Source organism: Amphibalanus amphitrite, unplaced genomic scaffold (genome assembly GCF_019059575.1).
Source record: "Amphibalanus amphitrite isolate SeventyFive unplaced genomic scaffold, NRLGWU_Aamphi_draft 000280F_arrow, whole genome shotgun sequence".
Taxonomy (NCBI): domain Eukaryota; kingdom Metazoa; phylum Arthropoda; class Thecostraca; order Balanomorpha; family Balanidae; genus Amphibalanus; species Amphibalanus amphitrite.
The window spans coordinates 465,161-482,862 of record NW_024881775.1 but is presented as its reverse complement, the minus strand read 5'-3'; the positions used below and the strand labels follow the sequence as shown (position 1 = coordinate 482,862).

Below are 17,702 nucleotides of genomic sequence, written 5' to 3'. Positions count from 1 at the left end.
AACATCAAAGATCAAATTTACAGTTGCTGCTTCTTCTTGACAAACTTGCCTAAAGAGAAAATGGGAAAGGCACGATTGCAATACATGGGTCAACAACTTGACATGCCGGTGAAAATAATAACTGCGTTCGACTATATACCATACAGACAATTTTGATTAAAGGTAGTGTGCCAGCTTTCTTGGACCGTATGGAGTTAATGGCCCAGATATGGAGAACCGGATTTTTAGAACTTATCCATACCTTCAAAACTCATGGAAACGTCTTAAATTCTTCAAATTTTGAGTACCCCAGTGCGAAATTCGCCCCGACGGGTTGTCGGTCGTACCCCAACCACATTTCACACCACTATGAACAATAAATGCACACACTGAAATCGCTATTACCGATATGCTCATCCAATCAAGTTTCGATAAACCCGTTCATCATCAGCTCCTGCGGTTTCGAACACGCCTGTTAGTTGGCTTCTGATGCTCGTCGAGGTCGGAATTTCCAAATACGCGTGGTGCGTCGGGCCGCGCGCTCTGACTTCGGCCAAGAAAAATGCGTCAGCTGATCATTGTCATTTCTGCCACTTGCGTGTGGTGAAATGGAGTCATAACTTATAAGACGGCTTTTTCATATCAATTATTTTACATAAAATCATATTTCAAACCATAAATAATGTTCGACAGCCAAATAAAAGAAACAATACCAATACGGGCTTACAGTTTAAGGCTCGACATTGTGTTGTCTACGATTAGACAGCTGATAACTCATTCCCGTACGTCGTATGGTCGTAACACTACACTGTAAAAAATGCTAACAAACCAGTTAGTTAATTCTTCAAGCAAAATCTAGTATAAAAACACACGTTGTTGCAAAAAACGGGTCAGATAACACATATGTTTGCAACCTTACACCACATCCATTTCATCCAAGCAGAAAAGCTAACATCATTGTAAGCCGACAAATATTATCCGTGCAAACCATGCCGTGTTATTTGACAAACATGTTTGTTTATGCTTTCTTTGCCTTTTTTCTGAGTAACGTGTTAATTAACAAATCAATCGCATGTTGTAACTTACAATCTTAGTTTTCTTACTACCCTTTTTGTTGTAGAATTACAAAGACCTTAGTTAATTGAAAAAGTTCGCCATTTTGTGCGCCCCTCTGCGCCCGCCATGTTCAGTCTGTGCCAAGTCAGAGAAGGGAGAGGACGTGTGCGTTGTGAAGGGTGGCGTATACAAAGTGTAAGTGTTGCGTGTGTGCAGTATATAAGGAGCTGCTGTGGTGTTAAGAATAAGAATAATAAGAAGTCAAACAGTGAAATGATATGGATTGTTGGACATGACTTTCATCCTTACTGGTATGGTGAGTGATTATGGGAAAGATCAGTGCAGATATTGCTGGCGTTTTAGTGTGGTTTATGTACCTATGTCACTCATTCTCTTTTCAATTGAACCTCCAACCAGGCTTTAGAGGGTCTCAGGTTGGAGACACTGTTCATTTGTTGACTGTCAATTGACGTCTGTAAGTACATATGACGGACTGAACAATGAGCATTGAGCATGTTGCACACTAAAACCGCATTAAGCTTTGAACAAGAAATTAAATGTACCTAATTTTTGGTTGGGCACTCAACCAGTGAACGCGGTGACGTGCTGTTTTATGCAATTCCTGTCACTGTACCCATGTTGTCAAATAAAATGTTTGTAGTCACATAAGCCACCATTGTTCGGCCAGGGAATTTTTGCCCTTTTGTTGCAATTTAGTGTACCCATATCGACAGAAATGAAGCATTCTCAATGTTTTCGTAATAGGTATTTGGAGCCTGTATGGTGTCATGGCTGGTGCGGATTCCTGCAGGCTATATATAGCTTAGAACGTAACTTTAGAACGGAGCGCCTTTGCCGCTCGGCAGTTTCCTACAGAAGATTACTTTTTTAGGTTCATTTTTAGTACAATAAGAGAAATATTACTGTATGCAGTTGTAAGCTTGCTGAAAGGAGCTTGAATGCAGTTTTGAATAAACATGTTTGATGAGTTTAATTCGATTCGTTTTTTTTGGGGGGGGGGGGCGGCTGTGAAAAGAGGTGACTAACACGCACATTAGGTTACACGCCTGTTCTCAAAAATGCATTTAGTTTATTAACACGCACAGCTTAGTTAGCTAACACGCAATATGTGTGTTTTGCGTACACGCATATAGCTAGTGAAAAGTGGCCGTGTGACAAACACATGTGTTACCTAACACGTCTGTAGTTATTAACAAAACACACCGATGATAGTCAATAAACACGCTTACACGGCTTATCTTAGTAACCTGGCAAATATTCGAAAACTAGGAGGTGTGTTTCAAAACACGCTATTCAACCTTTTGCGAGTAATTGAAAACACACTTAGTCTTGAAATGCGTGTTTTGCTTACACGCCTATGGTTAGTGAAAAGTGGCCGGATAACTAACTAGTTGGTAAACTTTTTTACAGTGTATAATGACCTTTGCTTATTGTCACAAGTGCGCCGCATTCGCGATTGTTGCCCGACGCCTGTTTGCAGGTGAGCCCACTACAGTTGTGATACATATCTAAAAACCGATAAACTTTTAGGCGAAAAAGGCACTATTCCAGGCCCATTTTTGATTTTTTGCGATATTAGGTAAAAACAGAAGCTTCTTATCCTAGGAAAAATAAAATGGGAAATCTTTCAAAGGTGGCACACTACCTTTAAAGTCATGTACCTGATTCTGGTTATCAACTGGAAATATGTGATGAGGGCTGCCTGCCCATTGCATCGAGTCATCGATCGTCAACTGGAAAATATTGTCTGAGGCGTCAAAGTTCCCCCCCCCGACCTGGCTTAAAGGGACCCTCCCACCTTCAAAAAAGTTAATGAATTGGCATGAAAGTGATGTCGCTCGGTTCAGAAAGAGCAAAAATGAATATCTACCAAATTTCATCGAAAAATATTCACCGGTTTTCAAGATATTAGACTTTTACTTTTGTTTACTTTTTGGGATCTCCGCTGTTCCTAGCGACTTTATTTGAAAGTGCGGCATTTGTTGCGCGCAAAGCAGCATATACCACCGCGTGCTGCCAAACGTTTTAGTAAAAGATTTAAAAATCGTTAGATCTCCGCTGACGTCACAAATTCTAAGGGGGCATACCAATGCATTAGCCCCTTAGAATCCGAAAACTGCAAGTTTGAAATTCCATATCTCCGAATTAAAGCATTTTTCGATGTTGTGAATGCCCAAACCGGTATTTTCAGGCCATGGCCACCAATTTGGCTATCTGAACTCAAAACTAATGTTAAGGTGGGAGGGTCCCTTTAATACTCCGTGGCTGCGCGTACGTTTGCAATATCATAGCGAGGTTTCAAGTCCCGTTACAAAAACAGAGTACCAAAATGATGCACATTTATTGTAGTGGCCTGTACTTGTTACTAAAAACTAAAAAGGTCAACGGGCGTCTTCATTGCGTTTAAAATGGTGCTTTTTAACAGAACTACGACCGTGATTGGGGTAGTGTAATATTTGGAATGTTCGCGGCGTTTTCGAACGCCACGGTGCTCTGATGCTGAGGTAAAATGCAATCGATATAATCACTAACACATTTACCCCACCCACCATATCAGCCGCTGCTGTATGCCCATAGGACACCGCTTTGGTGCCCCGGCGCAGGGGTCACGAAAGCAGGCCAGCAAAAGATGTCTTGTGAAGCAGCCCCGTCCTCTGATCGCCCCTGAACATAATACACATCAACAGAGACCGCACGAGCGTCACAAAGGCCATGGTTCTGCGCTCAGACTTCGGACTACCCGGTAAGGCTTCCGAATATCTCCGGAGAGGAACTTGGACATCACAATAGTCCTCAGATTGCTCATGTCCTCTTTCACTGGAACACACGTGGCAGGTATGAAGTGGTAAGGCAGGCAGCTACTTGCGGTATTTCTTCATCCCAGCTTGACTGATGACGCAGATATGCTGAAAGTAAAACAAACAAAAAACGGATCAATATTGACATCAAAGCCGGCCGATGGTTTTGCAACGAAAAAGGATATGATCGAAAAAAGTAAAAACAATGATTAAAAAAGTCACTAAGCAAAAAAAAAAGACCATGAAACGAAACTAATTTAGGCCCATCAAGCTCATGATTCCATATGAGCCTTTGAACTTTTTTCGAAATATGTCCTTCATTTTCAAACTCGAGAAATTCAGTCCCTTTGGGTCCTCTGAGCCCTTACGAGAGGATCGCAATAAAGGAACTCAGAACGGCATTGGTATCAAGTAATAATTTGATTTAATTATTTAATTATTCAAATTTAATTAATCAAGTAATAATTCAACTTCAGAAATTCATCCGGTAATAGAATTCGTATTCAGTCCGTATATATAAATCACTGTACCTACCGATGGATATGATAATTAATTTGCGTTCGTTTAATAATGGGTATACAACAATTAATGACATTGTTCACAATCATTAAAACAAGCAATACCTAATAACATTCATCAAAAAATTCCCATTTTAGTCAGTGTTCAAATTTAATTTTCGAAGAAAATTAATCGCTGCTGCATAGCGCCCTTCATGTTTGAAACTCCAACTCACGTTCAGGTCCCTGAAGTATTCGTTGAAGTCCAGCGCATAGCCAACCAAAAACTTGTCAGGCACAATAAAACCCGCATCTGTAAGAAGATGGGAACATGTCACCAGATTTAACCCTCGCCGGCACAGGCCATTTTGAGTCCTTCGACGGCACAAGGGGGGGGGGGGGTTTGGTACGACCCCCCCCCCTCGCGTTTGGCCCCTGATCGAGCTAGAGCTTCGCGGAAAAAACGAGCGTGTTGCCCGTCACGAGAGGAAGCCGATGATACCCAATTTTAAGGTCCGAGGTCATCGGGTGACCTTCCAGGTCAGGTCAATGACCAGAAAACCGGGAAAATCGGGACCTGTTAGAAAGTCGTAAAGTGTGGCTGCTATGTGGTTTTCCGGGGTGCTGATCACGAATATCGTGTTAGTTTTGATCAGAGATGATGTCTTTAAGCATTTAGACCAGGTCGGGTCAGGTCAGGTCAGGACAACCGGTAGGGGTTGTGACGGGTATTCGTAATACGTGTCAACCGCCTCGGACAGCTTCGTAACATGTTACGAAGGCACCAAAACTACTTCGTAAATGTTCAAATGGTTGCTAAATTCGAATTCAGCTCCAAAAACTAGCCTAGAAACATGTTAAACTCGAAAAAGTGAACCGAGGTCACCCGAGGTCACCAAAGGTCAATGACCTGACCTGACCTTCAGGTGACCTTGACACCCACCCTAATGCATGGGAGCAACATCAAATCACATGTTTGAACGTTTGAAACCACGAAAAGCTTGCAAACGCGCGGCTAATGCGAGCCGACATGCGCCGAACCGCGATTTCGGCCAAACATGGTCACAGAAAAAAGGTCACAGGTCAAAGGTCATTGGGGTCAGGGTCATGAAATTTTCAGGGTAGGTGTAAAATTGATCAATGCGAGGGTACTGAAAGTTTCGTCGCGATCGGCCGCTTTTTACGCGAGTTATTCGCGAAAACCTTAGGGGGGGTTGCATCAACCCCCCCCCCCCCTGTGCCGGCGAGGGTTAATAATAAAAAATTATTCGTATTCATTCGGTAACTATCAACCAAAGCCTTAACCATTATCCATTCCAATCTTAAAAGTTAAAAGCTGTCATTGACAATCAGTTTATCAAAATTTGTCAAATGAATGCATAGTAACGACGCAATGTTGCATGCATTTGTCTCGTATTGGCTATGATTAGAAAAAAAGCATGTTTCAGAAACCAAGCTTACATGATTACTTCCCGAATTATACATGACTTCAGGTCAAAAATCATAAAGTGGTTCACTTAGAAATTCATGCAAATTCAGCGTCCTGAGTCTAAGTCAAACGTTCTTTTATCAGTCACCCCCACCAAATCTTAAGTATCCGCCTGCGTCACACTCCTTTCTAGTCCGCGTCTTTTCCACCCGAATGCCACCCTAGCCATCCTCCCAGCTCCAAGGTCCCCTCCATACACATAAGTAACCAAAGATCCCCCATCTCACTCTGGTGGCCAGGGGCCTGAAGGTCACGTTCGCTTTCACTAGCTCACTAAGGTCCCCTCCACTTACACTCAGGCATGTAGCAGACGTCCCCATTGTTATCCTCCCTGCGTTTCACTAGTAGGCTGGCCACGCGCACAGACTTGGGCTCGTACTGCTGTAATGTGTTCAACAGCTTCTTCATTGTCCTGCAGCGAAGACAAGGGTGCGGATACGTCAGCAGGATTTAACTAAACGGAAATACAATGAGGCCCGCTGAATCAACCAATGGAGAAGCGCTTTCGCCGTGTGGAAAGAAACAATAGCAAGTCGTGTGAGAGGGTTGTTTTTATTTGCAGGACAATAAGTAGGGAAGCGAGCCCCAATGGCTATTTGGAAAACGAAGAAACTTTTGGGGAAAACTCCATTCAACCAATGCAAAACATTCAATTCCTATCCTATACGGGCTCTATGCCAATGGTATCATAATAACTGATTCCTGGACGCAATAGCACAAGTCAACTAGGCATTCCAGCCCATGGGCTATCTGAGCAGTAAAAAAAAAAAACACTCGTTACCTGCCCGTGTCAATGATGTCCTCCACGATAAGAACGTTTCGCCCTTTCAACGAGGACAAGTTGTCGCTTCCCACAATCTTGATGAGACCACTTGATTGGTCGTTCTGAAAAGGTAAACGAACAAATATAACTCCATGTATGAAATTAAGTAACGAACTTCATCTGTCCTACAGCAGGCATTATAAGCAACTGCAGGTTTGCACCAGTTTTTAAAGCACAATAAGCTGAAACTGGAAGAAATTTAAGTACGGCTCTCGCGAGATTAAGCGTTACGTTTTGCACTTTTACATTCCCGGTTATATCTCAGAAACTAATCGATCTACGATGAAGCAATTTTACACGATCATGGCCGGCTTGTGAACCAACGAGTCGATCGCATCTTCAACACTTAAAGGCTTAAGACGACGAAGATATAGCCTGAAGTACACTAAAATTTTATAGGTGCAAAACCTATCGCTAAAACCCGCGAGACCTGTACCTACCCATCAGAAATATTTGCCACAGCACAAGCATCCAGGATATCACTGCGACGTTAGCTTGGAAGCGAAAAAGCAGCGTCTTGCAGATACGATGCGAGTCACGAAGGTCATCGGGGGTCATCAGGGGTCACGAAGGGTATCATACGCGTCATAATCACATCCCGTCATGATTTAGACGCTTGGAAGTTAGTACAGCGAGCAAAAGACATAATATACCAAGATACCACGATCGTTTCCTAACATGCGTATGACGCAACAATAAGTGTTAACACGTTAAGGTGAATTGCGTCATGCAGCACTGGTGCAACTCTTATCAACGCGTCTCCGGTTCTTTGAATAGCACGACACATACAGACGCTAGCGTCGACACTCAACAGCCTCAGGTTCAATGAGTCATGCAGCTATACCGCTCGTAGTAAGTCGATCCAGGGTGGACCTTGTCCTGCTGGAAGTGTCGGAAAGTGTGTACCCCCGAGTCCCTGACCCGTGGTCGTGCCCGCGCCCAAGTAATCGCTGACCCCGTGACGGCAGCCTCAGCGTCTGATGTCGCTCAGGTTATGGCAAGGGTACATTATAACATAAACTGTGCTAGAGGATTGTTTGCTCCCGCGACAGAAAATACTTGGTGGAATGCAGAGGTAGCATGTGAAGTGCGTAACATGTGTTTGATGGCACATGCTATGCTGAGCGTGATATTCGTGCCAATAGGGACACAGTTGCGATTTTGCTTTCAAATGTAAACACAAGCATCTCAATCCATAACTGCAGTGCATTTAACATGCAGTCCTCAGTACGTTGCCCGTTCCCCGGTGTTACCTCATAGCTCTTGAGCCGGATGAAGTCGATGGAGACCGGGATCGACTTTTGCCCCTGGTTGCAATTGAGCTGGTTGATCTTGTCCATGAGGTCGGAGAAGAACTTGTAGCCACCTTTCAGGACACATAGCGCCGTTAGAGGTCCCTGGCCGAGCTCTTGGAAGATGTCGCGCGCAAGCCGCTCGATCCTGCAAAAGAAAAATGTCACTATGGGAAAATACTGAGCGGTGAGTGTGAAGTGTGCATAGGCCGTAAGATGTCTTGAACACCAGCCCAAAGATATGAAACACCCTGTGTTTTATATGTTTACGCAGAGAGAGAGAGAGAAAAAAACTCACAAAAACGTTAACAAATTCGTTGAAAGTCACCTCTTTGCCAATAATCAGAAGCGGCATCAAACTGCATTGAATTGCCTCCGTAACGTGCAGCTCTATAAACGTTACGTCATTAAAGAGGCGCAGCAGCACAGCTCGCCATGCGGCAGGTAGGTAGATATATGCGCACAGTCTATGTCACCTGTCCTGGATGATGCCATGGGGAATGAGAACCTGCTCTAGGTCATTCTCGTAGTGCTTTGGGACGCAGAAGCAGCTGAGGTCAAACGGCTGCCACTTGTCCCCAATCTGAAACGACAGAAAAAATGTCACCATACTGAACTAGATCAATGACCTAGATCAATGACCTAGATCAATGATCAATGAGCTTCCCATGAGCCGATAGACCGTATTTGCTGTGACGACTATATGTATGCTGATATGGACGTATAGTCAGCAATTCCAACGCAATGAGCGCTACAACGGTACACCGAAAACGCACCTTTCCGTTGCTAAGATAACCGTTACCATGACACAATCGTACAGTTAAAAGCCAGTTTGTTTTCTCGACGTCCAGAGTTGCCGAGAGTCGTTCGTACCGTCCCGAGTGCCGCTGTCCTGCCGGCCGTAGGCCTATCAATATTTGCCCACAGCTCGCTATCTTCGGGTCGTGATGATAGTGTAGCTATGCTACAGTGTCCCTCAGTGTGCCAAACTGAGCGAAAACACTTAAGCTTACTAAAAATAGAACTACCGTGCAAGTTGATGGATGCAAATGAGATTACAACAGGAATGCGCTCAAAAACATTCTTTGTATTAAATGGACATTGGATAATCTATCGACATTAAACACAATACCTATGTCACTGTAACAGCACCATGGCTCATGGTGTACGATTGAATTAATTCAGTGTTATATAATTTTATCTTATAGTCAAGACAATCGCGATATTATTGATGAGCCAACGCCAATAAATAAACCATTGAATTACACATTCACAGATCATATTGCATTCACTTAAGGACGTAGTCAGTTACACTTACAATATCAGACAAATACACACAGTATATACGGGTATGCATGCAAGATAATCAGCCATAATTGGATATCGATCCCGCAGTTTCAGCAGACATGACTTTTGACCACCGGCCATTCGGGCACCCCTGAATGGCGTCTCTCTATAGTCTAGCCGGAAGTATTCACTGCGAGTGTGGTCGCGATATGACCAGACATGTGCATGGATCCGAGTGATGGATCTATGACCTCAGTGGATCTCCAAGCAAAATGCAGTGGATCTATGATCTCCCGGATCTCAAGCAAAAAAAAAAAACTAGCCTCGGATCTATGATCCCTACGGATCTCTCGAGAAATTGAAGAGCTGGATCTATGATCTTGACGGATCCGAGATCAGGATCCGTGGGATCAGATCCCAGATCCATTTTCTCGGATCCACGCTCATGTCTGGATATGACACTGGGCTGACTCAGCAGATAACACTTGTACCGTGAAACAGAACAGACTTGCGCAGCCAGACGCAGACACAGACACAAACGGGCACCGCCCACACAGCCACCGCCATATGGATCTGATTTCTGATAAAAAAGGACACAGAAAGACGATAAACAAATTCACGCTATCTCACCACCAAAATCAAGTGGAAACAAACGGTTGATAGGAAGGAACAATTATTCCGTTTACCACGTTGTTAGCCGCTGGAGTCGTAGTCACCCTCTCCCTCGCTGGCAGGGGGCGGGTTATGTGCCAGCTTCGGGCAGGGCATGTGTCAGCCTGTAGTGCGTCACATAACCAGACCAGCCATTACCAACATCCACAGATCACGGACAGCCTTCGCTGGGCGGCGGAAAGTGGTGTGGTCTGGTCACGCTGCGACATAATCTGCCTGGGGCTGACAGCATCCCTCCAAGCACCACAAAAGTGTAAATAATGGAGAACGTTATTCGAGTCTTACGTAACATGTTGAGAGGATTAATTTCCGCTTCAGTTTAGTCAGGCCTGCCGAGTTGCGGGTTTGATGCAGCGCGAGGCTCGCGAGTGCCGTACTCTTTGTCGGGTTCGTGAAACTATGACCCGCTCGCCACTGAAATTGATTTCAGCGTTGTTTGTACCATCTGGACTTTTCTAATTACCATAACGATATTATGTTTTAATAACTCTTCATTTTACGTCGTACTTTATTAGGTATAGTGCCTTTATTGTTTTGTATCGAATCTTGAGCCTTGATCGATTGAAAAAGCCATCTTTTGGAAATAGCCCGAAATAACTGAATGAATGAATGAATGAATGAACAAATGAATGAATGAGTGAATGAATGAATCAATGAAATAGCAAGCAAATGAATGAATGAATGAATGAATGAATGAATGAATGAATGAATGAATGAATGAATGAATGAATGAATGAATGAATGAATGAATGAATGAATCAATATATCAATGAATGAATGAATGATTGAATGAATCAATGAATGAATGAATCAATCTATCCATGAATGAATAAATGAATGAATGGATGAATGTGCCAGTCTCGCCGACTCCAGTGGACGCAGACAAGGAACATGGAGGGAGAGGCAGTGAGCGACCACGTGAATCAAGTGTCCCGGCCGACCGTCCTGGCTCAGCGACAGCCACCGACATTTGCAAACAGGCGCGGCAAGCGAGCTTACCAAACATGTGACACAAGTGTCCGTCCTTCAGCAGGTCGTTGCGGTGAGATAATGAGGGCCCGGTAGTGAGCGAGAATCAGGGAGAAATGGGTCGAATAAGCATCAAATGAGCTCACTCCGGGAGAAGTTTCAAGTGACTTGTGATAAACGGGAAACCACTTGTTAGTTACGGACGAGCCGGACTTGGCTCAGTCAGACAGGCCCTCAGCCAATGAAACGCATGAGGGAGGAAGCAGATCGAATAGGTACTATGTAATCTTTCACGAGTGATGATTGATGTCACTGGTGTTTTATTTTGGAGGAGCTGCATCTGAGTGGGTATTTACTATTTACGGTGTTTAGCGGCGGTGGTATAAAATATTATCTGGGTTGTCGGTACCGGTTCCAAAAGGCAACAGGCTTCAACAAAACGTCGTCAGCGTGCTATAACTTATAATTACAATGAAGAATCTTCCAAGTAACAATTCTTCAATTTTTCACTTGGGAAGTAAATGAAGCACAAGAGAGACCTTCGACTGGAGGTCGCTGCGTTGGAGAATGACGGCTGCGACAGGAAAAACTGATTGATGACTCTTTCCACCACACCCCCGAACACCATGAATAACAGAACACTCTGGCCCCTGGGGGAGTTACGGCTCTGGTAACAGTCGAGCGGTGTGATACGACCACTGGAACCCGAGCAGCCGACGGTGGCTCAGCGCACTGAGCGGGCAGCAATGGGATCACACTGGAACACAGCTCCCCTCCAGCACTTCCGGCGGTGCTGGAATCGTACCGGGCGTCTCCAGCACGCGTCCCACGCGCCCAGAGCACGTGTCCTCGGACGACAGCGGGACGCCGCCTGAGACGGCGACCTCAGTGTGTCCCCGGCTCGCTTGGGTAGTGTTCTGGACTGGGCTTTGACAAGCGGAGCAGACGGCGGGTTAGCGCTGGAGGACGTAAACAGACGACCCGGCGCCTGCGCCTGGTCACCGCAAAAGCAGAGCGTATCGCGGTAACTTCGCGGTAACTTGACGCGGCGTGTATCTGGATACGCCAGGACCAGGTCACCCACGTGGCAATCGCGGGAAAGAGCTTATATCCTGGTATAACAGCGATTCATCGCTTTCTACGCGTTATTTCTGAAGTAAAAGGATCATTTTCCGTTCAGGTCAATGACGGAGTGAGGACGTTAGAGGTTCCAGTAATATTCAAATGTTTCCAATTTCGATATTTTTTACAAATCGGCGCACTCGTGAACCAAAAGAGCTAAAGCGCTGCAAAAATGCGGAGTGGCTTGACCGGAGGCCAAAGGTTTGTCCTCCAGAGGGAGAAAACCCTGAAATTGGCATTATTTTGTGGAATGATAGTTAACTACTGCATGATAAAAAATGATAAAATTTCTAATAAAAATGACGTTTTTTACGACATCCATTCGCTTCAAAGGATAGCGAGGCGCATGAGGCGCATCGAAAGAATAATACATCGTCATAAAGGACTAAATCTGAAAATTTGACAGTAGGTCATGGTCAATGGTCTGTGGTCATGACCTGACCAGAAAGGGTCATTGTCATGCAGCACACCAATCGATCCGTAGGTATTGCTAAGCTGAACACATACTTTGCTCTATCATGTATCGATCAAAAGTTATTGTCGAAGGACCGCTGGTGACCTTTTATGACCTAACGGCTAGCATGACCTTACGAGTTACCGATGGCCACAAGCCGCACCTGACCGTTAGTGACCCGGGGTCAAATTTAATGCGGGATGAAATACATATGTTGTAAGCTTTGTCCAATTTCGTAACGCCACGCACTGATATTTCTCCAACACATATAAACTGGAGAACGCTAGCAAAAAACAAATCCCCTTAAGCGAATGTCATGCAATACGACAGACGAAACCGCGCTCCATTAAACACAATCGCGCTCCCATTCCCCACCGTTAACCTCCTCTCGTGCAGCCCACAGCCAGCCCGCGTCTCACCTCAACAGCGTGTGTGTCGGTCATGTCGTCAGGGACTGGACGACCCTCCTCCGCCAGCGCTCGATCGAGACTGCCGGCCGGCCTGTGTCGACCAAGGTCACCACTCGGCCCTGCTCAGCTGACTGCGGTACCTCCCCATAGATGGCAGCACCGTACCGTCCGGTGGCGTGGAATCGTCTCGGCGCTGTTACTATGCTCGATGCTCATGACCAGCGCCAAGCTGCTTGAAGCCCTATTTGTTGCGATATGATGAGCCCAAAGGCATTTCCCAGGCGTGTTTTTATTGTTTTGCTGGACCGTCAGCGAGGATGAGATGAGAGGCAAATGGGCGTATTCTGACTTCTGAGGACGCCGACGGCAAAGACGGTTGTCCCACTTCCCAGACCTTAGCCCCCATGGATCCACCGACCACCAGTGTGCCTAAAGCCTAAATGCACGTTTGTCATGCCTTTTTTATGAGGAACATGTTTATTGAGACACATTTGCTAAATCAGCATTTGACATCCACTATACATTCCCATGCAAACTGGGCACTGGCCCCTCACCCCCGACCTGACCCTACCCTGACCCTTCAGGCTTCAGGCCGACGGCCACGGTGTCCGGACAAGTTGCCGAAAGGCGATTTACCGAATGTCATTTTGCCGAATGCATTTCGCCGAATGTCATTTTGCCGATGTGCTTTTTGCCGACGTGTCAAAAAGTCGAAACGCTAAAAGTCGAAGTGCCATTTGCCGACATGCCTTTTTGCCGAAATGCCAATTTGCCGAAATGCTTATTAGTCGAAATGTAAATTTGCCGAAATGCGATTTGCCGAAACGTTGATTAGTCGAAATGTCAATTAGTCGAAATGTAATTTTGCCGAAATGTCAATTTGCCGAAATGTCAATTTGCCGAAATCAATTTGCCAAAATGTCAATTTGCAGAAATGTAAATTTGCCGAAATGTCAATCTACCGAATTGGCAGTTTGCCGAAAAGGCAATTAGTTGAAATATAACTTTGCCGAAATGTCAATCTGCAAACCTAGGTTAGGTTAGGTTAGGTTAGGTGGTGTTTATATACTTAGGACCGATCACCAATTTACTTTTGGTGCAATCCCCAAGTAAGAAGCAAATCACATGATAGGTATCCTATGACCTCCTGATTTCATAACTAATAATTATTCATGGCACAAGCAAGTTAACCCGCGCCCAGATGGGGTCTGCCGAGCAACGCGGTCTGATGGGGGGGGGGGGGCCATTTTGGCCCCCCCCCCCCTCAGATCTCGAGAACCACGCAACATAGCGACAAGCGGTAAACGGTGTTGGATAGCCCCAACGGGGAACTACCTTGTGACCCAATTTCATTGACCTCGGTCAAACCGATGACGTCACAGGTCAGGTCAAAGGTCGAATTTTCACCGTTTACAGGCATTTCAAGAAATGCGTTGTAAAATCGAGTAAAATGCATTTCATTGAAAATCATCGATGGGGAAATGTTCTTCAAACACATATTTTGCTATTTGAGGTCACTGATACCAGGTCAGGTCACAGAGGTCAGGTCACTGGGGGGTCACAATATGAAAGTGTCATGTGATACATGTTTTATGGTCCATTTTACATGACAAATGCGATTATGTGGGTCAGACAGACTTTAGGGCCAGCTTAGGTCACGTTTTGGTCAAGGTCAGGTCAAGGTCAGGTCAAGGTCAGGTCAAAAAAGGTCAAATTTCAAAGTTGATATTTTTGCATAAAATGGGTATCGATTCGATGCAGCTCGTCACTGGGAGTTCAATGGTGGTCTCCGTTTTGCGCTACGAGGTCTAGAAATGCTAAAAATTGAGTTCAAAAATTTGACGTCATCAATTTTTAACAGTTTTTTCGCTATAACTTGGCCAAAAAAAAGAGGTATCGATCTAAAATTTGGCATGTATATCGAAGAGCGCAGGGACTAGAGGTGGCAAAAGATGAAAATTTTGGGAACCAGACTCGAACCAGACCCAGCTGGACATTTCTGGAACCAGTCGGACCCGGTCTTAGTTGGAATCGGAACCATTTGGACCCGTTCCCCGAAAGTCAATTAATGCAAACTACTTGTAGGTGTCATTAGTTGCATCATGTAAAACAGCCTATTTCCCACTGGGAATACTCATGAGCTACTGTGTGCAAAGAAACATTCACTTCATTTGCTTCATGTTTTGCAATAATGTGTAGTGTGCAAGATGTATAGTTTATGGTAGGACCCGGTTGGACCCGTCATAAAATTTCCAGGAACCGGTCTGGACCCATATGGGTCCAGACTGGTTCTTTGGACCGGGTCCTCGGGTCCACATTTTGCCACCTCTAGCAGGGACTATCACATATATTCCGGTTTTTTCGAAACTCGAAAATTTTTTGGAATTTTTTTGAGTTTTTCTAAAAAAATCAATTTTTTTGATTTTTTGGGGTCAAAATCCCAAAATTTCGAAAATCCGAGATAGCAGTTTTGTAGCGCCGTCTTTTCTCTACACAACCACATAAAGAACTTTAAAATTGCTTGTTAACTGTAGAATTTGTGAGCGTTTAAAGATGTCATGTTTTTTGCTCATTTTTGCTCGAACATGACCTCAGTTTGACCTCAATAACTCCTGACCTGAGGTGACCTGTGACTTGAAATTTTGTGTGACGGTGTCAAATTGATGCCCGGTAAGGTACCCAAAATTTGGCGGCGCTGCGCGCCGCCGTTTTCTCGCTATTTAAGAAAAACCACAGGGGGGCCAAAATGGCCCCCCCCATCAGGGCGCGGGTTAAAAAGCACCAATACCATGTGGAAATAAACATCAAATTGCTCGTGGCGAAGCAGTGCAGTGCCGAAGGCAATGCCTTAGGAGAGAGTACAGGCAAAGGTAAGTCAAATATTTTTAGGTTAACCCTCGCCGGCCGAGGGGGGGTACGGGTGCCGCACCCCCATAGGGTTTTTTCGCGATAGCTCCGAACAATCTGGCGATAGAGAGCTGAAACTTGGCATAGCTGACCTTTGATTCAAGCCGGATCTTTTTACACCAACCGCATTTTCGGGTCAGGTCAGGTCACCGACCTATGACGTCATAAGTGAACCTCTGCACGGTCTTCAGATGTCGCAACTTCGCAACGCCCTCACGGCCAGAGGAGCTTTCACAGGGAAATGAAACATGCAGGACCTAATATACCTACATTACGAGTCTCACAGCTTGTATGTCTCAGATTTTCCTAAAGGTTATTTGAGGTCAGGTCATTTTCGTGACCTCACCATTATAAGTCAAGAAGAAAAATGAAAACTGCTAATCTGGCGCCGGAAACGACCTCTAACTATCTCAAGCACACAGAATCGTGATTTGACGCCTTCCTTGCAAGGTAAGATGCGTAACTCATTCATGACGTCACCAAGGTCATATTAGTTTTCGTCAATAACTCCCGATCAAATTGAGCTAGTGAGTCGGGAAAGCCACCAATGGACTCAGGAAGACCTGCCGAATCGAATGATATGCGAAATGACCTCTTTCCACCAACTTCATGACCTGGGGGTGCTGACCTGACCGTGTGACCTAACCGTGACCTGAGGTCAACACCATAAGTTGACCTCAGTCTCAGTCTAGGGCAAGTTGACCTGACCCAAACAAAAAAAGATATCAATTGACGGGCCTAAGCAAGGCAAACACGATGCTGCCAAATCGCGGCTCTGTGGCCCTTTGTTGCGAAGTTATTCGCCAAGAACTGAATCGTACCTTGGGGCACCTGACCTGACCTCAGAGGTCACCGGTTGACGTAGGACCTTAAAATCGGGTATCAATCTCTGCGTCTCGTAACGGCGCACACGCTCGTTTTTTCCGCGACGCACCAGCTCCACCAGAGGCGAAACGACTAATAAGCATTTCGGCAAATGGGCATTTCGGCAAAAAGGCATTTCGGCAAAAAGGCATGTCGGCAAATGGCATTTCGACTTTTTGACACGTCGGCAAAAAGCACATCGGCAAAATGACATTCGGCGAAATGCATTCGGCAAAATGACATTCGGCAAATCGCCTTTCAGCAATTACCACCTCGGCCGGTGCGTATGTAGAAAACCAATAGGTCCGGTGAGGGTTAAATTGTTGTGTATCTGGCTTCAGGCCGAAGGTCTGAAGCCTGATGCACAATTAACCTAAAAATAATTGACTTGTCTTTGTCTGCAATCTATTCATGTGAGTATCTTCTTCCTTTTCCAAGGGTAGGAAAAAATCAGTAGGTTAGGTAAGGTTTGGTTATGTTTTTCTTATACTTTGGTGACATGTAAGTGGGTTTCTTTACCTTTGAAAAGCGAGTCGGTCCTAAAGTTAATACCTACTTACGGGTCAGGTTAGGTTAGGTTAGGTTAGGTTAGGAATTTCGGCTAATTGGCATTTCGGCAAATTTATATTTCGACTAATTGACTTTTCGGTAAGCTGACATTTCGGCTAATTGACACTTCGGCAAATTTACATTTCGACTAATTAACATTTCGGCAAATTAGCATTTCGGAGAATTGACATTTCGACTAATTGACTTCGGCAAATTGACATTTCGGCAAATTGACATTTCGGCAAATTTACATTTCGACTAATTAGCATTTCGGCAAATTAACATTTCGGCGAATTGACATTTCGGCAAATTGACATTTTCGACTTATTGCACGTCGGCAAAAAGGCATGTCGGCAAATTGCATTTCGACTTTTAGCACTTCGCCCTTTTGACACGTCGGCAAAAAGACACGTCGGCAAAATGCATTCGACATATTGACATTCGGCGAATAAGCATTCGGCAAAATGCAGTTCGGCAAATTGTCCTGTAACCGACGGCCACAGCTATACTGCA

At 44.9% G+C, this 17,702-nt stretch overlaps 1 protein-coding gene across 1 annotated transcript; it reads right to left on the bottom strand.

Annotated features, from left to right (window-relative positions):
- Positions 1-3,381: 3,381 nt before the first annotated feature.
- Positions 3,382-12,954, bottom strand: LOC122387274 (hypoxanthine-guanine phosphoribosyltransferase-like). The gene is made up of 7 exons (XM_043377339.1): positions 12,879-12,954; positions 8,432-8,538; positions 7,917-8,103; positions 6,622-6,725; positions 6,134-6,252; positions 4,588-4,664; positions 3,382-3,962 (listed from the first exon to the last, which is right to left on the bottom strand). The coding sequence occupies exons 1-7, from the start codon at positions 12,900-12,902 to the stop codon at positions 3,915-3,917; spliced, it is 666 nt and encodes a 221-aa protein (XP_043233274.1). The 5' UTR covers positions 12,903-12,954; the 3' UTR covers positions 3,382-3,914.
- Positions 12,955-17,702: the final 4,748 nt, after the last annotated feature.

Bases quoted from the DNA above. Each gene is read 5' to 3' on its own strand.
- LOC122387274 (XM_043377339.1), bottom strand. From the start codon at position 12,902: ATGACCGACACACACGCTGTTGAG. The intron at 6,253-6,621 runs GTAACGAGTGTT...TCTTCGCTGCAG, and splicing joins GACATCATTGACACGGGCAG to GACAATGAAGAAGCTGTTGA. The intron at 4,665-6,133 runs GTAAGTGGAGGG...ATCTTCTTACAG, and splicing joins CGTCTGCTACATGCCTGAGT to ATGCGGGTTTTATTGTGCCT.